The sequence below is a fragment of the Eptesicus fuscus genome, chromosome 15, assembly GCF_027574615.1.
Source record: "Eptesicus fuscus isolate TK198812 chromosome 15, DD_ASM_mEF_20220401, whole genome shotgun sequence".
Classification (NCBI taxonomy): domain Eukaryota; kingdom Metazoa; phylum Chordata; class Mammalia; order Chiroptera; family Vespertilionidae; genus Eptesicus; species Eptesicus fuscus.
In genome coordinates this window covers 75644093-75666576 of record NC_072487.1, presented here as the reverse complement: position 1 = coordinate 75666576, position 22484 = coordinate 75644093, and the positions used below count along the sequence as shown (strand labels likewise).

Below are 22484 nucleotides of genomic sequence, written 5' to 3'. Positions count from 1 at the left end.
TAGAGACCTAGACTTCTAAGTCATGGTGAGAACCATGAATGACATACAAATAAGTGATAAGTGAGTGACACAAAAATACAACCCACTGGGGGGAAAGGGTGAATGGAAACTGACAACCCAATCCCATTACTAAAGCATGTCCAGAACAAAAAGCTTCACCTTCTCCTTAAGGAAGAACTACAAAGAATCACCCAATTTCTGTGAATGTCACTCCCATTTCTAGTCATCAGACTGAAGTTCATGGAATCATCTTTACCTCCTCCCCGTCTCTGCCCAGTCTAGTCACTCCCATATCCAAGACGGCTCTTGGTAGCATCTCCCTTTCTTCAAGCTCTCCTTACCTCCGATTTAAACGTCTTTCCTTCTACTCCCAATCTAAACTCAAATTACAAATTAATATTGCTAAATCATAACTCTGATCCTTAATGAGCTTTTTCAACAAATATTTACTGAACATCTACTATGTGCCAAGAACTGTTCTAAGCACTGGGGATACTTTCAAAGTGCCAATATCCTACTGGGAACTATCTATAACTCCCAATGCCCACCAAACAGCTTCAAAATCTGTGGCTTGGTACTCAAGGTCATCTCTAAAATAGCCCAAATACGCCTTTCTTGCCATAACCCATGTACTCCCCAGAATAGCCCAGCCCAAGTACTCCTAAAGTACCCTCTCTCCCGGGCAATAATCGCCCTGAAGCACTCCCTCGTGCATTCAATAAAGGCACTTAGAAAAGGAAGAGTCCTGAGAGTGTTGGAAGAGACCCAGGGGGTTTGATCCTATCTTTCCATCTTGCCTCCTGTTGAATATCCTCAGTGACAGGTTAATCACTGCGCTCCCAGACACCCGTCCTGTTGCTTCACTGCTCATCGTCTGCAAGCTCTTTTCACACTGAGCCCCAATATGCCTTATTTTGTGACTTCCATCCACTAGTCCCAATTCTGCCGTCCAAAGCAGTGCACAGTGAGACCAATTCCCTTTTACATATGATAGTTCTTTAAATACTTTCAAATGGCTAACACAGCTTCCCTTAGTCTCCTCTTCAAGCTAAAAACATCACCCAGTTTTTTAACCATTCACTATTCATTCATTCATTAATATTTACTGAACATGTACTATGTGACAGGCGCAGCACAACCTCTAAAGACATTTCAGAGGAAGTAACAGAGAGGCAAGTATTGAAAAAGTGTAATAAATACTACAGTGGTCAGCACAAGACACAGTGGGAATAGAAGTGACATCCTCTTAAGTTTAATAAGCTTATCACACGTAGGAGTTACCAGGGGGGATTCTTAACAGAGGCAGCAGCACAACAAAATTTTCATGTTGCCACCTTCTTCTAAAGAATGACTGAACGAAACTACTAGTTACTGGTTATTTATTCTGAGCTAGCCAATATAGTAGGCATTTAATATACGTGCATTCTATACTTCACCCTCATAACAACCCTAGGAGATAAGCACTAATATCCCCATTTTAAAGATGAGAAAACTAAGGCTTAGAGAAGTAAATAATCTGTCCAAGGTCTCATACCAAGTAAGTAGCAGAGATAGGATTCAAACCCAGGTCTGTCTGATCTCCGAATCTGAGTGCTTAATCACGAAACTACCTGGGCAATGGCGTTTGCCCTCCGTCCGGTCGTTGTCCCTTTGAGAATCTAACGGAAGCATCGGCTCCTTTCACAGAAAAATGTCCCATGCACATTCACAAAGGGCACATAAAGCTCCAGGAGTCCAAGACCCCCTAAATTCCACGCATACATCTTACAGTCAGGGTAAGAGCCTGTGATGAAAAGGTGGATGATGCTTAGCATCCATTCCCTCCTCCCGGCGTCCTTATATTGCAGGGCTGGAAAGTGGAAAAGGACACTCCCCATTTTCTCTGCAGCTCGGGTTTGGACGTGATGTAGGTTTCACCAGCTGGATACAATCACATGAGATTCGGCAAGCAGATGAGAAGCACAGCACACTTTTGCTGCTTCTGCTGTTGCCAGAGGCAAGTCCAGCTGTGGAGCCATGGGTTTCCAGGGGTAGAATTAGGGGTCCTGTGTCCAGGCGTTAGCTTCATGGGTATCCAGTGGCAGCAGGGAGGACATCTATTGTGCTCTGGAGCCAGGACATGATGTTCTTGATTGTGGCAATGGTTCTAGCGCTGGCAACTTCCCGATGACCAAGGGCTACAGCTTCTTTGGCGGCCCCGGTCTGTGGAGTGGCCTTGGGAGTCATTCATGAAGTGTGACCCAGAACCCTCTCCCTTCCAATAGCTCTGTTACTATATAACACTCTATAATAAATCCCTTCCCGTTAAAATGAGCTGTACAGCAGGAAATCTCTGTTCTAGATTTTTTTGTTATTGTTAATCCTCATCCGGGGATACTTTTTACATTGATTTTAGAGAGAGGGGGGGGGAGGGAGGGGGAGAGAAACATCAAAATGAGAGAAACATTGATTGGTTGCTTCCTGCATGTACCCTGACCTGGGGTTGGGGATGGAACTTACAACCCAGGTATGTGCTCAGATAATTATTAATCTCATTGGCATTCATGTAATTATCCCTCATAACTCTATAAGAATTCAAGTAATAAATGATACTATGTTAGACTTAATCAAGGACCAAAAAAGCATTTTGCATAATTTATTACTATAAATCACTGCTTCAAGAGAAAATAAATGGTTAGTGCTTAAAATCTAGTCTAAAAGATGGTTAAATGTCCCTAAAAGTGACCTACAGCAACATTAACCAGTGTGAACTGCAGCCTGATAGCAGACAAAAAGATACATCCATATCATGCTTGGGGTAATCAGTCATGGGGGGCTTGTTAAAGATTTTTCATTTAAAAAGATAATTTGAAAGAGAAACAGTATGATAGGGATTTTTTATTACTCATTATAAAGCTCTATAACAGTCACCTCTTAAATTAGAATCAAGCATATCATTAACTCAAACAAAAGTTTATGAAGAAATTAAAGAAGATAAAATGGAAAGAAGAGATTTGTAATGTGTACTACACTGTATAACAATGCTGTTAGGCAATATTCTACTGTAAAAGAGTAATGTTCTTTTTTAGCCATGATTCAGTTCATTCTTTTCTTCCTCATACTAATGAAGGTAATAAAAAAGGAAACTTAAAAGGCATAATGTTTTCATGAGACAGGATGGTCAAAATCATCAGCCCACAGGGAAATGCAAATTAAAATCACAATGTGTGCCCACCAGAACAGTTAAAATAAAAAATACTGATAGTACTAAGTTCTGGCAAGGATGCCATTAATTTTGGCATGCAAGGGTTCTGGTAGGGATGTAAAATAACAGTCACTCTACAGAATAGCTGGACAGCTTCTTATAAAATTAAATGTACACTGATCACCTGACCCAGTAGTAATATGCACATGTGGTGGGCTGAAAGGCCCTCCAAAAGATATATTCACCCCACGCTCTAGAACTGGTGATGCGACCTTATATGGCAAAAAGGGGTCTTTGCAGGTGTGATTAAGTTCAGGATCTTGAGATAAAAAGATTATCCTGGTAGGCTCTAAATCAAATTGCCCCCCCTATGGAGCGTGTGCCCCACATTGGGAACCAGTGAGTTAGAGGAAGGGGTCACAGGCCAAGGAATGCTGGTGGCGTCTGGAGGGAGCAGGTCCTGCTGACACCATGACTTCCCCCAGTGATACTAATTGTAGGCTTCTGGCTTTTAGTGCGGTGAAAAAGAAATTTCTACTGTTTTAAGCGATCTACTTCGTGGTAATTTCTTACAGCAGCCATAGAAAACTAATATGCTAAGTGAATTGAAAATTTATGTTCACACAAAATGATACACAAAGGTTTACAACAACTCTATTCATAATCATCAATAACTGGAAACAATCCAATGTCCTTCAATAGAGGAATAAATAGTCCTGGCTGGGTAGCTCAGCTAGTTAGAGCCTTGTCCTAATGCACCAAGGTTACGGGTTTGATCCTTAACCAATGAATGCATAAATAGGTGGAACAGCAAATCAATGTCTCTCTCTCTCTCTCTCTCTCTCTCTCTCTCTCTCTCTCCCCTTCTTCTCTCTAAACACAATTAAAAATATAATAATTTTAAAAAATAATAACATGGCTAAATGACATAAGAAGGAAGACCAATAGCAAGAACCTGGAAACCCATCGCCAAATAACTAGCACAGCATAAGATTTACTTTAAATTCCTTTAAATTGACAGATTCCCAGAAAGTCATGAGGAGAATTATCCATCACACAAACATAAAGGAAAAATAACGCAAATAGTCTGGTGGAACAGTAAACAGTCTTAGGCTTTTGTCCATACAGTGAATCCTTCCTTCCGACCAGGGAAAATTAAAAGTTTGCTTTACTGTGTAATTCTAGGTTGGACTGATGGCCACATAAATCTCAGAACTTACCTCCAGCAAACTAACCTCAATGTATCACAGATCAAACTGCTTCACAAATCCACACAGGTTCATAAGGAAACCTATGCAGACTCTAACAAAAGAGCCTAAACAATGAAGTGTGCAGTAGATTTAAAGATTAGATAACTCCACCCTAAAGAAATAGTCAATTACAGGAGGAAAGGGGAGTCTGGCCAGAGGCTGCTGCCTCACAGCACCAACAGCCTGAAGGCCCAGACAAGGAAATCCTCAGGGGCAGCATCAGAAGTGCTGAGTTCATGCCCCAGGGATGGAAGATCTCTACAGCTCACACCCTCCAACCACCCTATAGGAAGTACTTTTTTAAAAAAAAGTGTTGACAGTTCAAGCAGTTTCTCTAGAATTTTTTTTTTTTGAATAGTTGCATTCCAGTGTCATCATAAGTTGAGATGTAACCCATGGGTTTTATGGATAATCCTTAATTATCAACATTGTACAACCTTATGGCAGGTAAACTGCTCATCTCAATGGTATTATTGCTAGAATTTATTTCTTAATTGTCCTCTGGTTTAATTCTTTTCAGCCTGCTTACTGACAGGTATATTATTCTAGAATTATAAACAACTAGAGGCCTGTTGTATGATATTCGTGCAAGAATAGGCCTTCCTTCCCCTGGCTTTGCTCCCGGGCCGCCCAGGAGCCTGCAAGTCCTCTGCTCCCGGCCGGAACACCGCTCCTGTAGCTCCCTCTGCCCACCCCACGCCCCCATAGCAGGCGCCCTACCCCGCCCAGCCACTCCGCAACTGCATATGCAAATTAACCCGCCATCTTTGTTGGGTTAATCTGCATACTCACTCCTGATTGGCTGTGGGCATAGCAGAGGTACGGTCAATTTACACGTTTGTCTATTATTAGGTAAGATAATGGCAGCAATAATTATTTTTTGTTAAAATATATTTTATTGATTTTTTACAGAGGAAGGGAGAGGGATAGAGAGTTAGAAACATCAATGAGAGCGAAACATCGATCAGTTGCCTTCTGCACACCCCCCACTGGGGATGTGCCCGCAACCAAGGTACATGCCCTTGACCGGAATCGAACCTGGGGCCCTTCAGTCCGCAGGCCGATGCTCTATCCACTGAGCCAAACTGGTTAGGGCAATAATTATTTTTTGTTAGGGGGCTAACGAAGTGGCAGGCACTGTTAAACATATTTTATTCATTATCTAATTCCCTCATCAATTGTACAATCAAAGGAAGCACTATGATTGCCATTTTGTAAATCAGGAACCAGAGACTCAAGAGGTTAAAAAGACTTGGCTGTACTCCCCACACCTCGCAAAGTGTGTAGCACAGAGGATGTGTTCAACTAATACCTACTAAGTTAATGCTGGTCCCACTGCTAGGAAGTGGTAAGCTGGGATGTGAATTCATATAAAACCATGATTCTCGCCTGTCTCCCTGTTTGACTGGGAGATAGACACAGAAGGAGGAAATTGTCAAGGGACAAAAGAACTGCTATTCTATAGTCTGGGAAGATTTGGTTTAACATACACTGTCACACTGTCAAGCCTTACTGGTCCAGGTCCTCTTTATTTATTTGATCTTCCATTTGCTGGGAGTACATTCTACTCTTTTAAAAATATAATTTTAGCCACAAACAAGTAGAAATTTAAAAATCAATTCTGGAGTTCCATGAGATCAAAAATGTCAAATTTCAACAGTGATAAACATTTTTCCACATGCATTTCAAAGAATAAGAGCTCGTGTCTGTTATCAAAGAATCCAGGCTGAAATCTGGGGAATTTTAGAATTAGAAACCAAAATGTGGAAGTCATTTTCCCCTCACTCCGGGAGTGAAATGGAAAATTTCCTATCAGAACCCATAGATGTCAGAAGGAAGGGAGGGAGAACAGGAGGTATGAAGAGCTTTGCTATTGTTTGTTTGATATTTTTTTCCTTCCACAGAAAATTGCAAATCTAACAGCAGGGTGCTCTATTAGGCAGGCCAGCATAAAACTGCCGAGGCACCACATAATGAAAAGGTTCCAAGGAAGGGACAGTACCTTCTCACCACCTTACCTTGTCCTTGCCCACTCTGACTCCATAAAAGCAAAGACATTCAACTCCAAAACTTCAAACACAACTTTCACATGTGCACGCGTGTGCCTGTGTGTGTGTAATTTGCTTACTTAAAATTTTTTTAGGAATAAGGATACAAAAATAGAGACTGTTTCTGTACATAATAGGAACTACGAGAGGGTTTCAAATGACAGACTGCATTGTAGAAAAGGGCTCTGGCATTATTTCATAACCTTTAAAATAGTATGTCAAGGGCTCTGCATAGAGCCTAGCACAGAGAAAGCACTCCAACAGCAGCTATACTAGGCAAGTAATATATCACAACTAGAGGCCCGATGCACGAAATTCATGCAAGAGTAGCACTTCCTTCCCCCGGCTGCCGGCACTGGCTTCCCTCCAGCACCTGGAACCCGGGCTTCCCTCTGGCCCACCAGCAGGCACCTGGGATCCGGGCTTCCCTCGCAGCCCCGGCTTCATCCGGAATGATGTCCGATCTAATTAGCATATTATGCTTTTATTATTATAGATACCTGGTGTATGTCTAAGATGGGTTATTTATATATAACTCATCACCTGTGAGTCAACAGCCTCTGGTTTTCCTAACGTACTTCAGAAGAGAGGGAAGTCCTTCTTGTTGAAATGGGCCTCAACTTCTAGCCAGTAAAAAGTTTCAATACTGTCATCAGGACTTCTCAGAAGCACATTAGGAAAGTGCACTGGGTTAGTAACTGAAAAGCCGTGTGTGCGCCCCATCTGACTCACTGCTGAGTGTACATCCTCAAAATGACGCCCACCACAGCTGGAGCACGTAAAGTGGTAAAAAGCATCAGTGCTCCTCACAATGGTCATCCTTTGAGTTCAGCCAAAACCAGGGACAACCAGACAACATACAGGACACTGAAACCTCGGAGGACCAAGGAATGAGCCTTGCACCACAGCAAAGAATTAACACTATGGGGCAAATGACCAGGTTCCTCCCTTCTGACAATTGGTCTGTGAAGGCACAAGACTTCCCCGCTAGACAAGGTCTGAGCCAGATGTACCACAGCCCCGCAGCACTCACTGGTGCTATGCAGTGGCAAGTAGCTGTGATATAACCAACCCACTTTATCCCTTTCCTTAAGCAATCATCCTTTCACTACATTGGTCTTCTCTTGCTCGTTTTCCTCTGCACTGGTTTGGAAAGGCCTGAGGACAGCTGTGGTCTTGCCTCTCCGGTACAAGCCATAGGTCTCGGGCAAATCAAGCACTCCAACCAGGTAACTGGTATTCCTGCTCTCCTCCCTCCACCACATTTTCCTTACTTTGCTTGTCCACTTTCAGTAGGAGAGGATTACTTTTCATTTGAACAGGAATTAAAGCAGCACTGATTACGCTAATTGAACTTCAAATTACTTTGTAAATCAAATCTTCCTTAATTGAATAATTTACAGAAATGTATGTTGTTTTCATAAAAAACAATGTAGCTATTTTATTATTTCTTAATATATTTTTATTGGTTTCAGAGAGGAAGGGAGAGGGAGAAAGAGATAGAAACATCAATGATGAGAATTATTGATCAGCTGCCTCCTGCACACCCTCTAATGGTGATCTAGTCTGCAACTGGGCATGTGCAAGAATTGAACCGTGACCTCCTGGTTCATAGGTTGTCGCTCAACCACTGAGCCACACCAGACAGGCAATAATGTAGCTAACTTTTTTAGGTCTTTATTGTTGAAAGTATTATATATCACCCTTTTCTTCTCCCATTGGCCCCTTCTAGACTGCCCTCACCCTGCCCCAGGCCTTCACCACCCTATTGTCTGTGTCCATGCATTATACCCATATTTTAATTAAACTAAAAAAATAAAATAAAAAGCCCTGAACATTTTTCTGGAAACACCATGCATTTAGTTTAACTGACAAGGGCATAATCATGAATTAGACAATGCCAAGGAGGATGCTAATTAAATGTCACACATCATAGCCTAGCCAAAGTAACATAAAGTTACACAGTGGGCTTAGTGCTAACAAATCACATAAACAATACACTTTTCTTGTAATTAAAGAGCTCTGTTTTCACTGCCAGACCTTTGGAAGGCTCATATATCACCAAAAAAGAATGTATCACATTTCTCTAAGAAAAACATTTTCCTTACATCAGTGGTCGGAAAACTCATTAGTCAACAGAGCCAAATATCAACAGTACGACGATTGAAATTTCTTTTGAGAGCCGAAAACCGACTTCTGCGCGTGGGCCACGAAGTTTCAATCGCACTGTACATGCGCGCCCGCACATGGTATTTTGTGGAAGAGCCACACTCAAGGGGCCAAAGAGTCGCATGTGGCTCGCGAGCCGCAGTTTGCCAACCACTGTCTTAGATTGTATCCACTAAACAATAGATTTTGTTTTGAATGGGAGGGGGAAGTAATCACTATTACTATCCTATATAATAAAAGGCTAATATGCAAATTATCCCTCGGGAGTTGGACCAACCAGGAGTTTGACCTCTCTCTGACGTGTGCTGACCACCAGGGGGCAGCGCGGAACAAAGGAAGGCCCCAATCAGCCCTGATTGCTGTCCAGGCCTAGGGACCCTACCTGTGCACGAATTTCATGAAGAGGCCTCTAGTTACTCATAATATCATGTTACAACTTTTTTTTATTACTTTTCTTTTAATTGATTTTTAGAGAGAGGGGGAGAGAAAAAACAAACATCGATTTGTTGTTCCACTTATTATGCATTCACCGGTTAATTCTTGTATGTGTCCTGACTGGGGATCAAGCCCACAACCTGGGTGTATCAGGATGATGTTCTAACCAACTGAGCTACCCGGCCAGGGCACCTTACTAAAAATACCTACAATTGTTGTTGTATTAAATAACTTAACATATTAAAAGTGACTGGACCCTGCTCTAACCGGTTTGGCTCAATGGATAGAGCGTCGGCCTGTGGACTCAAGGGTCCCGGGTTCGATTCCGGCGAAGGGCATGTACCTTGGTTTCAGGCACATCCCCCATGGGGGGTGTGCAGGAGGCAGCTGATTGATGTTTCTCTCTCATCGATGTTTCTAACTCTCTTGCCCTCTCCCTTCCTCTCTGTAAAAAAATCAATAAAATATATATTTTTTAAAAGTGACTGGACCCTGGCTGGTGTGGCTCAGTCAGTTGGGCATATCCCACACACGAAACAGTTGCCTGTTAGATTCCTGGTCAGGGCACATGCCCAGGTTCGAAGCTCGATCTGCAGTAGGGGGCATGCAGGAAGCAGCCGATCGATATTTCATTATCACTGTCAGGAACCAAGAGTCGGTCAAAGGATTAACTCTGACCTTCAGTAAGTTACTGAAACTAGGCCCACTTCCTCTTGCCTGAGGACAAAGCATTTCTTCTGTAGCCGCCCTTCAACTGCCACACCCTTTATCTATAGTTACGACTTTAGCCGATTATCTAGGTCAGCCCCCACCCCTCCTAGGCATCCACCCTTCTAGAAATCACATATAAGGAACGCTGTAAAAATAAAGTTTCGAGGCTTGATCAGAATCCCTTTTGTCTTGCCTCCATTCTTTGCGTCCCTTGTCTGTTTCTCATTCTCTTAGGTGCGCCGCCTCGGTACCCCCGTTAGAAGACCCCGCAGGTCGCAGGTCGGGGAAAATCACATCAATGTTTTCTTTTCTCTCTCTAAAAGTCAATTTTAAAATCTGCACCAGTGCCTGAATATAGAAAGCACTAACAAGTGTTGCCTGTTATTATTACTAGCCTAGATAAGGAAAGGCAATTGAAAGACGAACACTATCATGACATTTCTTTCCCCTTAGGCCAGTGGTCGGTAAACTCATTAGTCAACAGGCAAACTCGTTGCCGACCACTGCCTTAGGCAATGTTCTGGCTATCGTAGGTAGGAGATTTTTTGCATTGGGACTTATTTTTTTGTTTTCTTCCTAATCCACCATCATTCCTCAAGAATGGACATGTTCTGAGGTCAAAGCTATTTGAACAGTGGCCACCGCAGGCTTCAAGGAAGACTCGAAATGAGCTGAGTTTTTCACCACTCTGCTCCCTGGGCAGCAAGAACCAGCACTGGCTGGCATTCAGTAGACTTTACAGCTCTGCCTCTGGCTTCCTCGCATGCAGTCTGCAACAATAAAAGCTCCCTAAACCACAGGTCCTGTGTTCTTTAAACACGGCCTGGGGCTTAGCACATTAACTTGAGGTGCCAACTGCAGGAACAAGCCAAAATCCAGGAGAAGCAGGGGGGCTGGTGGTACTGGCCAATCCAGTCCATCCCCTAGAAGAGGCAGCAGCAATGACTAGGACACACTACCTCAGGACTGTGCTCCAAGGCAACACACATACCGTATTATCTCTAACAAGTGATGTTATCACAAGGTCACCCAACAATATACCTTGGGGATATGATTAGTTCACTGTGGTAGGAAGAAGTAAGGTTATCTTCATAAAACAGGATTTTGCCAATTTTACAAAACAAAACAATATGTGTGAAAGTGGTATGAAACTAAAGAGCAAAACAGATATAAAGAATTGGTAATATCATTTGTCAATGGAAGCTGCCACTTTTCTTTCAAAAAATGGGAGGTGGGAAAACTGATTAGGTTAAAAAGTATTACTTTTTCGATAAAACTGGTGGTGCAATAATAGTCAACCCAAATCAAAATGGCTTAAATAATAAGGGAAATGCATCACGTCACCTAACTCAAATCCAGAGGGGAGGTGGCTGCCGCAGCCCCAGAGTTTCAGCTCCAGCCTCCGGCCAGCTGCCCTCATGGCTTCCGCTGGCCTCCAGAAGCAAAGACCCCCCCAAGCCCAACACAAGGGGGAAAGGGCCTAGATTTCCCTCAGACTGAGTCAGTCTAGGATGCCTATGACTGGCTCACGCCAGTGATGCTCAATCCCAGGTGCCTGTTAAGAATAACCGGGAAAGTTGAGAGAGAGAAGAGAGAGAGTAGAGAGAGAGAAGAGAGAGAGAGAAAGAGAAATACAAAAACAAAACAAGGAGACACTTGAGACACTTGCAGACCTCATCTTATGGTCAGAGTGCTCTCCCTATTGCAACAGTCCCTCCCCGCCTTGGATCTTCCTTTTGAATGAAGTCACTCCTTACTGAACAACAAAACAAAAAACGAGGCACAGGCATCTCCCAGACCAGTTAAGTGGATCCCCGGGAGTGGGACCTGAGATCCTGAAGTGCAGCCAGGCTGAAAACGACCTCATCAGGACACTCCAGAGGCTGGGGTGGGGGCGTTCCTGTGAGACACAGGGGTGAAGGGGCCATTTACGTATCTGGCACACAAAGAACCTGGTGAGATGGTTCACAAAAAGATAAATATATGTGTTCCTTAAAAATACTAAAAATGCTCAACCTCATTCATAAGAGAACTACTAATTAAAAACATACTAAGAAATAAAAAAATAAAAACATACTAAGATGTTATTTCTTATCAGATTGGTAAAAGTCCCAAAGTTTGACAACACGCTCTCTTGGCTAGGCTCTTGTGCATTACTAGCGATGGGAGTATAACCTAGTACAAGATGGGAGGGAACTTGGGAGTAGTATCTACCAAACAGTATCCATATTAATATCTATCTACTACTATTAATCTACAAAGTAACATCTCATAAAAATTACAAATGCATTAACCCTCTAGCCCAGCATTCCCACTTTTAGCAATCTCTCCCACACCTAAACTTGGCACAAGTTAAAATGACAGATATAAGGTTATTCTTGCAGCACTGTAACAGCTCAAGGTTGGAAACAACCCAAATGTCCAGAAAGAGGGGACTAGTTGAAAAATCAATGACACTTCCAAGAAGTGGGGTACGATGCAGCCGTAAGAAAAACTAAGATTCCCATATTCCCATACTGAGAGATCCTGAGGATATATTGAGTGACAGACAAAAAAAGTAAAAAGTACAGAACAGTACATATCGTATGCTATATTTTATATAATAAATGCATAATTGTTTGTATTTACAAAAAAAACCCCACACCCACACCGGAATGATTAAAAAAAAAAAAAACCATCTCCAAACACCAAAGGGTAAGAATATTCAATAGACTATCAAAAACATGATGAGTTCCCGGGCAGCATGGCTCAGTGGTTGAGTGTCAACCTATGAACCAGGAGGTCACGGTTCGATTCCCAGTCATAGGGCGTGCAGGAAGCAGCCAATCAATGATTCCCTCTCATCATTGATGTTTCTACCTCTCTCTCCTTTTCCTTTCCTCTCTGAAATCAATAAAAACATAGAGAGAGCCACACCATGGAGACTGATCTTCAAATTCCCTTTTGCCACTACATGGACAACTTTCAATATTAATACTTTACAGTATGTCGATACACATCCTTAGTGCCCTCTTTATATACTCTATATAGCAGCAGTTCTCAAACTTTTTTTTAAAATATATTTTTATTGATTTCAGAGAGGAAGGGAAAGGGGGAGAGAGATAGAAACATCCATGATGAGAGAGAATCATTGATCGGCTGCCTCCTGCATGCTCTCTACTGGGGATCGAGCCCGCAACCCCGGCATATGCCCTTGACCGGAATCGAACCTGGGAACGTTCAGTCAACAGGCCGACGCACTATCCACTGAGCCAAACCAGCTAAGGCAAACTTTTTTGTTGTTGTTGTTGTTTTGTTTTTTAAATATATTTTATTGATTTTTTACAGAGAGGAAGGGAGAGGGATAGAGAGTTAGAAACATCGATGAGAGAGAAACACCGATCAGCTGCCTCCTGCACACTCCCCACGGGGGATATGCCCGCAACCAAGGTACATGCCCTGGACCAGAATCGAACCTGGGACCCTTGAGTCCGCAGGCCGACGCTCTATCCACTGAGCCAAACCGGTCAGGGCAAAGGCAAACTTTTTTTTTCTCAAGGCCTCTTTGACACTCTGAAAAATTATTGAGGACCCTGACGAGTTTTTGTTTATATAGCTTATCTCATCACTATTTACCATACTAAAAGTTTAAACTGAAAATTTTTAATTATTCATTTAAAAATAAATGTTTTTATTGTAACTGGAAAATAACTATTTCAACCTATTTTTAAATAACTGTAGATATTCTTTGAAGCTACACCAAAACTTGGTAACTGGTAGGTTCCTAAGGTTAGCTGTAATGTAGAATCTAAAACTGTAACAACGAACTTTTGTATTGTTACATAAAAATTCATTGGTCCATCTTGCACCTTGAATGAATCTTTTACCTGTATGTGATTTTATAATATCATATGTTGATCATTTAGAAAAGAGTGATTCACTGAATTATGTAGATCTTCCAAATAACACATTTCATTATAAGACTAGAGGCCCGGTGCACGAATTTGTGCACCAGTGGGGTCCCTGGGCGTGGCCTGCGGGACTGGGCCAAAACTGGCTCTCCGACATGCCCCGAGGGGTCCCAGATTGCGAGAGGGCGCAGGCCAGGCCAAGGGACTCCACCAGTGCGCGATCAGGACTGGGGAGGGATGCAGGAGGTTAGCCAGTCAGGAAGGGACCGAGGGAGGGCTCCAGGGTGTGTCTGGCCCATCTCACTCAGTCCTAATCGGCTGGACCCCAGCAGGAAGCTAACCTACTGGTCAGAGCATCTGCCCCCTGGTGGTCAGTGCACATCATAGCAACTGGTTGACCAGTCAACTGTCTGCCCCCCTGTGGTCAGTGCACGTCATAGCAAGGGGTTGGGCGGCCTTAGCATATAATTAGCATATTACGCTTTGATTGGTTGAACAGCCAACCGGTCGACTGGACACTTAACATATTAAGTTTTTATTATATAGGAGGATATCAAAATACCACATTTATAAATAGGACCACCAATCTCTACAAAATAAGATTATTTCCACAATCGATTTTTTGCTGGAAATCTAAAATTTTTTTTTTAAATATATTTTATTGATTTTCTACAGAGAGGAAGGGAGAGGGATAGAGAGCTAGAAACATCGATGAGAGAGAAACATCGACCAGCTGCCTCCTGCACGCCCCCTACCAGGGATGTGCCCGCAACCAATGTACATGCCCTTGACCGGAATCGAACCTGGGACCTTTCAGTCCACAGACCGATGCTCTATCCACTGAGCCAAACCGGTTTTGGCGAAAGCTAAAATGTTTATCTTTGGCAACAGATACTACCAGTTGTTTTCTTTGAAAGACTCCTTTATATGTTAATTCTGAATAACCATCGTTTGTCAGTCGTCGTTTTTCATCATAGTTTCAAGTAAAAGGGATAGTCCATGATATAAGCACTAGTTCAGATTGCAACTCAAACAGTCCCAGTGCTCTGCCTAGACATAATCAATACACAACAGAAAAGCGCTATGCATTCTTCCCATTTCATCCCACAGGATATTAAACACATATACACAAGGATCAAGAGTTAATAAAATTAATAGTTTTTGCTACTTCACCAAGGACATTCTTTTTTTTTTTTTTTTTTTAAATATATTTTATTGATTTTTTACAGAGAGGAAGAGAGAGGGATAGAGAGTTAGAAACATCGATGAGAGAGAAACATCGATCAGCTGCCTCTTGCACACCCCCTACTGGGGATGTGCCCGCAACCAAGGTACATGCCCTTGACCGGAATCGAACCTGGGACCCTTGAGTCCGCAGGCCGACGCTCTATCCACTGAGCCAAACCGGTTTCGGCACCAAGGACATTCTTAAGTGAAAGCCTTTTTTTTTTAAACTATTGGTGCAGAGCATGCATACATGGCTACCAGTAAACTAGCCGTTAGGTACCACAGCCCTGATTCACGCATTACTTTTGCACCATTCGTGCAGAGTACAAATAACATCTTGGTATTGCGTTAACATGCAAACAGCTTTAACCCTGGGCCCCCAAAGGGGTATGTCAGGAACATCTAGGGACTACACTGTTCCGTACCAGGACAGTTTCCCAAGAGTGAGATCTTACTGGGTCATTGCTATGTACACTTTAAATTCTAAGTTTGGTCGTAGCTCTCCTGAAAGTCTGAACCAATTTTCCTATTTCACTAGCATTTTAAAATGTAAATAATTCACTTTACAAATGCTGAATTTGGGAAGCACCAGAACATAACACATTACCATATTTGCCTGTCTAAAACCAATGCTAAAATATAACCAAATGTTTTCAGGCAAAGTAAAATCCAAGTACCCAGAACATTTAGATAAGGTGAATATTTTTCTGTAAGAAAGTCAAACCTCAACTGTCAAATGCAAGTTCAATGAACAGAGACCTTTGTTTATTGTAGTCATCCATTGTTAAGAGGTATTTATGGTTGAATTTTAAAGTATATGCCACTTGCACACACCTTTGCTTATAGGGTCAGTGGGCTCAACCAATATCTATAATAATAAAAGCGTAATATGCTAATCAGACCGAACATCCTTCCAGATGTCCTTCCAGATGAAGCCGGGGCTGTGAGGGAAGCCTGGGTCCCAGGTGCCTGCTGGCGGCCAGGCCGGAGGGAAGCCCCGGTCCAGGGTACCAGAGAGAAGGAAGGCCTACTCTTGCACAAATTTCGTGCATTGGGCCTCTAGTTTTAATATAAAGTACCCAGACTGAAAAATGTCAGGCCGCACGTGTACAAAGAGGACCCTAATTAATTGGTTCGTGGTCCACCCATTACAAACATCTTCTAAGCTGACCCTTACTTAAAACTTCACACAGGATTACTAGACGTGAACAGTGTAACATGTACTGTCAGAACTCACACGCCAACTATGTCCATAAAAATGTCAAAGACAACTTTTTTGCCCTAAATGTCATCTGAAACAGGGAGAGTGGAGGGGGAACTTTCACTCCGTCCATGGGAAAGGATGACCCCTTGTACAAAGCAAAATAACGAGAAGCTGGATATCAATTCCCATGGAATGCTGCTCCCTGCTTGACTTTCCCCACAGACTCCCAAGTGGGTGCTTATGACTGAGAAGGGCAAGGGTATCAGTGCCAACCAGGACCTGCGAGTCTTCAGCTTTGGGGGAGGACGGGACAAAAGCTCCCTGCAGATGAAGGAGACAAGGATCTGTGCACCTGAGGGGAAGAGCCCACGCCTCGGGTTGGAGCACAATCATGGACTGTGGATCCTGGGAAAGCACTCAAGTCCAACCTCCTCAGGAAACCGGTTAGAGTAAAATGGCTTGTCCAAGGTCAACCGACAGCCGGTGAGAGTCAGACAAGAAAGAAGTAACTCAAAAAAATACTCAATGACGACGTACCCTCGCCACGCAACTTTTCCTCCTACAAAGAAGCTAATAAGATAGCTACAGTAACAGAAGTTTTAAGTAGAACAGGAAGGAACCAACACAAGTGCTGCTGTTCACCGCCCTCATGCATTCCCTGAGCTGAATCCAGGAGGGAAAATGTGACCACGAAGCTGGACAAGCACTCACCGTGTTCCACGAACACATTGCAGTGTGGCCCCCCGTGCCTGGATGACTCCTTCTTCCCCGCTACTTTGATGAAGTGCAGGGCAGGCAAACTCGGCCTCCTTTGGTCCCCAAGAACTTTTCCAGGCTGCTGCCCCATAAAGTAAGGATAGGTACCCCTTTCCAGAAGAGGGTTCCAGATCTTTCAGAATGGTCCGTGAGCTTAGGACAACGGCCCACGTCCACGTGGGATTTCACATTCACCGCATGTCCGCGAGTCGGCAACTGAGGTCAATCACAAAGGGACACGAGGGAGCCAGCCGTTTTCAGGCTGACCTATGTAAACAGGAGGTCCGATTATGTTTGCAGTTTGTCAATCTGAAGTCATTGCAATGCTCCCCCCCCCAAAGTTGCTTGATTGTTAAGTGTCTTTTACTGGCTAAACGACAAATGTCTTCCCAGGAGAGACACCTAGCCAGAGAGATTCACAGGAGATGAATATACTCGTCATCGCGCTGGTTCCCACACACAGAGGAAGTGTCGATGGTCTCCGGAGGCTGCTCCAGAACTTCTCCGGGGGCAGTCACCCACCCCCTGGCTGCTGCTTCATCGTCGGACCGGTTTCCTGCCCAACTAGCTGCCGAGGCTGCTCGTCTACCCTGCTCTCCGGAAAAGGACACGCACGGGCGCCCCGACTTCAGCGAGAGCGCGCCCTCGGCTCTGACGAGGAGGAATGCATTGCCAGCAACTTTTAAGTCCGCTTTTTAAAAGGCCTGTGAAACGAGTCCAGACTTTTCCTTTGCATTGAAGTTTTTGGCAGCGCTGAGACGAGGGGGGCCGTCGGTGACATTGGGAGAAGTCAGGACATTAAGAGGCTCCCGGGAGCAACCTGGGGGGAAGGGGAGGCCCCTTGACAGCAGGGAGGGGATTTGAATGGGGTGGGGGGGATCCGAGACCAAACTTGGGGCTGGGAGTCGGACGAAGGGGCGGCGGGAGGGTGAGAGGGAGGCTGCCGGGCGAGGCGCGGGCGGCTTACTCCGGGGCGACGCTCCTCCACGCCTCAGGAAGCCGGCGTCCCAGGTCTAGGGGGGAAGGAGACCACCCCCAGGGTCCCAGAGCCGGCGCAGGGCTCTGAGGGACGAAAGACTCGCGGGGCTTCGCAGGGGGGAGGCGGCGAAAGGGGGAGGAGGCCCGGCCGCCTCAGCTGCCCCGAGCCCGGGGGTCTCTGCCCGAGACACCCCCTCCCCCGGCCCCGGACGTTGCCGCAGCCGCCAGGCAGTCACATCCCCCGAGCTCCGCCGCGGGGCCCAGCCGCCCCCCGCAGGTAGGGGCCGTGGACAACGGCGGCGCTCCTCAGCTGCAGGACCTGGGAACCGGCTCCAGCTCCAGCGCTGCTCAGGAACGGACACTGACCCCCGCGGCCGCCATGATGGATTACGAGCCGCTCCACAACGAGGCCAGGCCCCGCCCCCGGCCCCGCCCCCAGCGACGTCCCGCGCGCGCCTCACGGGGACCGGGATCCTCCAGGCGCCGTTTTCGCGGCGCCGCCGCACCTTCCCGCTCAGCTCCCCTTGCCCGCCAGAGCCCGCCCCGGCCCAACCATTGAAATAGGATTTTTCCGAGGGCAAGGTGAATAGTAAGGAAGCGCCCGCCTCCCCGGCCTCACCATTGGTCCCCGAGAATCCGGGTCATGTCTCCCTCCTGCGTCCTATTGGCCGATAGGGGCAGTAAAGCTAGAGCTCCCAGCCAACCGTTTTCGGCGCAGCCCGCAGGGCATGTCGGGAACTGTGGTCCCTTATCCCTCCCCCCGCCCCCCCCCCCCGCCCCCCCCTACACACACCTGTCCGCGTGCACCCGCGACTTCTTGCCCTCTGCCCAGGCTCCTGAGTTTCGGTCCCACCCTCCCGGGAGCCGGTGGACTCTAGCCGGTCTCGCTCGGGGCTGGCCAACTTCTCCCCTGCGCGGGTTGAAAGACCCGCGAGGAGCCAAAGCAAGTAGAAAACTATGGTTTGGATTTTCCCAGAACCGGAATTGGATTACTTCCTTGAGGCTCTTTCAGGGAGAAAATTTGGCTCGCTCCTGGAAACCAAGGCTTTTGGTGCCCACTCCCCGACCCTAAATTTCCACCGTTTCCCCAAGAAGCATAAATATTAGAACTAGCGAAAAAAAAATGACTGGAAAGCATCCGACATATTGCTAGAGAATTCATTGTTTCTTTGGGGCATCAGGAGCCTCTCGGAGGCTAAGCCAGGCGCAACCATAGATGCTTGAGCGGAACCTTTACCATAAAACCTCACTTCACAGGTGTACAGGTATTCAACATCCACTGTGTAAGCCGAGAAATGGCGCGGACTGTTGGCACCAGGCCTACAGAACTGCCCAATTACCCACACACAAACCCACACCTGTCAGAACCCATGTTTTACAACTAAAAAGCACCCTGGTTCCCTCCTCTTTACTCTCCATGTCTCCCATGGTGCACCTGACCAAGAAACTGTATACCCGTTTCTAAGAGGATCCACTCACCACAGCGCCTACTCTACACCAGGCACTGCTATGCTTTTCATAAACCGTATTATCTCATTGAATTCTCACTACAGCCCAATGAGGCATGAAATATTCCCCGTTATACAGCTGGGAAAAGCTTCAGAAACGTGACTTACTCAAGGTCACTTGCTTAGTATGTGACAGTCACGATTTGAGTCCAGTTGATGTTGCTCCAAAACCCATGGTTTTCCACTGTACCATTCAGTATCAAACAACTGTTGGCCTAATTAGACACTGATTTTTTAATAAGTTGCCACTGATATTAGGGGAAAACCACAGCCAAATTGTAGGTCTTATACATTATCTTGTTATGTATTTTGGAAATATTTCTGCTGGATTGGGAAATGATGTTTTTACATAGGCTTAAGAAATAGTCACCTGGAGGGAGTGAATGTGAAGCACATGAGAAAAAATTTGTGCAGATTCAGAGCTAGAATTTATATTCAGATGTTAATTGGTTTATCTTTGCTCTGTCACAAAACAATCTGGCTGACAAACTTGGTCCTGGCTTGTAGATCACTCTTAAAACTTCAAGACCCATATTCATTTATTTACCCACTAGAGCAGTGGTTCTCAACCTTTCTGATGCCGCGACCCTTTAATACAGTTCCTCATGTTGTGGTGACCCCCAACCATAAAATTATTTTTCGTTGCTACTTCATAACTGTAATTTTGCTACTGTTATGAATTGTAATGTAAATATCTGTGTTTTCCGATGGTCAGGTTGAGAACTGCTAGCAGCGTTGCCTAAGACCATCGGAAAACACAGGTATTTACATTACAATTCATAACAGTAGCAAAATTACAGTTATGAAGTAGCAACGAAAATAATTTTATGGTTGGGGGTCACCCCAACATGAGGAACTGTATTAAAGTGTCGAGGCATTAAAAAGGTTGAGAACCACAGCACTAGAGGCCTGGTGAACCCACAGGGGGAGTGCACTGACCACCAGGGGGCAGCTCCTGCGTGGTCTGCAACCTGGTGGTCAGTGCTTGTCATAGTGACCAGTCATTCCACCATTCGGTTGAGTTGCATATTAGCCTTTTATTATATAGGATTATCTCATCCTGAGTAGTACCATCCTAATTTTTCTTTTTGGAGACTTGCTTTCTTTTTATTTCTATTCATGTTTTCACAATTTCCTGCTCATCTTCATTCTTCATTCTCTAGTTTAAAGTTGGACAATCAGGTAAGTCTTTTTAATACACATTTCTTGAACTAACAATTCATTCAGGACACACATTTATTGAGCCCCTGTGTGTCAAGCACTGTTCTAGGTGCTAGGATACAATGCAGGGGCGTAGAGGGGAGATGACAGCGCATCCCTGTTCTCCAAGAGCACACTGGGAAGGAATGACAGAAAATAAGCAAAATGAGTAACAATCCAAAGTATGTCCTAATGCTGGAATAAAATTTCTAGACCCATACCTTTCACAATCAGCCCAGCCCATTCTCTGGATTGCTCTGATACCTCTCTAGAGCTTAAAGCTATTCCTCATTCAGTTGTTAATGGGTTTAATCCAGTCACTTTAACTCCCTGAATCATTTTCTTCACTTTTAAGTGGAGTCATATCTGCCAACTTTACAAGGTTATCAGGAGGATCAAATGAGATCTTGGTTTTCCACAAAGATTGAAATTATGCTTTATGAAAGTCAGTATAGAGGCCAGCTGTACTTAATCTAAACACTTATCCCAAATCTCCATTTTCTACTTTAACCATTTTCTAATTTTAGGTGAGCCCCAAGCCCAGTCTATATTTTTAGAGATTCAATATATTTTTTTACTCTGTGTAGAATATTTTTGAGGACTTAAAACTAGAATCCAGAGCCCAGGAAATCCTGACAATAGATCCACCAAATTGCTAAAGGGCTTCAGTACCAGTGTAATTCATCTATCCTATTCCATTCAGTTTATTCCATTTCTTCCGCCCGCTGGAATACACTTTACAAGGGCGCCCTCTAGTGGGCCGCAGAAAATAACCACTAAAAGGTGCTTTTAGCCCTCTGTTATTTCTACTCTGTAGGTACCACCCTTCAGCAGATACTGAATGAACAGCATAGGCTGGCAGCTTGGGAGAGATCATTGAGAAGGATAACTTTCAACAAGCTTACATATGGCCCTGGTTAAAACCAAACCAAACCAGGGACTCGGGCTCCCATCTTTTATTCCCTTCTCTTAAGAGGCATACGGCCTGGCCTGTGTTCTCAAAAATGACAGGTAAGCAAATCTAAGTTGCAACAGCCTATAGAATATTCAGTTGTCTGCAAACTCCTCAAAACAACTGATACACTTGGAACAGAAAAAGAATGAGATTTTTTTAAATTGTCTATTGAGTATTATAAACGAGAAATATACCCTTTATGCCTGGCTGATGTGGCTCTGTGGTTGAGTGTCGACCTATGAACCAGGAAGTCACCATTCAATTCCGTGTCAGGGCACTTGCCTGGATTGTGGGCTCAATCCCCAGTAGGGGGTGTGCAGGAGGCAGCCTATCAATGAATATATATATATATATATATATACATATATATATATATACACATACATACAGTTTGGCTGTTTTTCATTAAGTGAAAAACAGCCAAACTGTATTTCAAAATTGTCAAAAACAGTGTTCCACGTTACTACCATTGAAACTATCCTAGGTTTAAATTTTATTAGGTGACCCAAGTAGAGTAGTTAAGAGCCTCTGGCAGAATGTATATCTGCTATGCCCTCCTTCAATTGTACTCAGTTCTCAAGTATTACAAAGAACACAAGAACAGAAACAGTGCCTTTAAACCATTTTTTTTTTGACATCAGACAAACCAATGCACAGGAATTCTGCATTTCTTAATAACTTCAGCATCTTGCCCAGTCTCTGACGCGTTTTCATCACAATTTCTTCCATTATTTCATTATTTAAGATGTCTTGCCCTGTGGCTCAATTGGTGATCTCCGAAGCTGGGAGATCACCTCTCGATCAGTAAGGGAGACAGGCTGCTGGGGGATGCCATACACCAAAAGGTGCAGGTTCCATTCCCAGTCAGGACATACCCAGGTAGAGGCAAATGTGGGAGGCAACAGACTGACATTTCTCTCACATTAGTATTTCTCTCCCCCTTCCTCTCTCAAAATCAAATTTTTTAAA

At 44.4% G+C, this 22484-nt stretch overlaps 2 protein-coding genes across 3 annotated transcripts in view; both read right to left on the bottom strand.

The window, feature by feature from the left end:
* ABL1 (ABL proto-oncogene 1, non-receptor tyrosine kinase) overlaps window positions 1-17022 on the bottom strand; it is a 95636-nt gene extending 78614 nt beyond the window's left edge. The window contains exon 1 of one of the 2 annotated variants that reach the window (XM_008152514.3): window positions 16830-17022. In XM_008152514.3, the coding sequence (XP_008150736.2) occupies window positions 16830-16965 (136 nt within the window). In that variant the 5' untranslated portion in view covers window positions 16966-17022. The remainder of the gene's footprint in view (window positions 1-16829) is intronic. The other variant, XM_028127075.2, reaches the window with a different exon arrangement.
* A 534-nt stretch (window positions 17023-17556) lies between these two features.
* LOC129151768 (uncharacterized) lies at window positions 17557-18217 on the bottom strand. Its single transcript, XM_054727695.1, has one exon. It carries the CDS (start codon window positions 17653-17655, stop codon window positions 17557-17559), a length of 99 nt encoding a protein of 32 aa, XP_054583670.1. The 5' UTR covers window positions 17656-18217.
* Window positions 18218-22484: the final 4267 nt, after the last annotated feature.

Bases quoted from the DNA above. Each gene is read 5' to 3' on its own strand.
- LOC129151768 (XM_054727695.1), bottom strand. From the start codon at position 17,655: ATGTCACCGACGGCCCCCCTCGTCTCAGCGCTGCCAAAAACTTCAATG.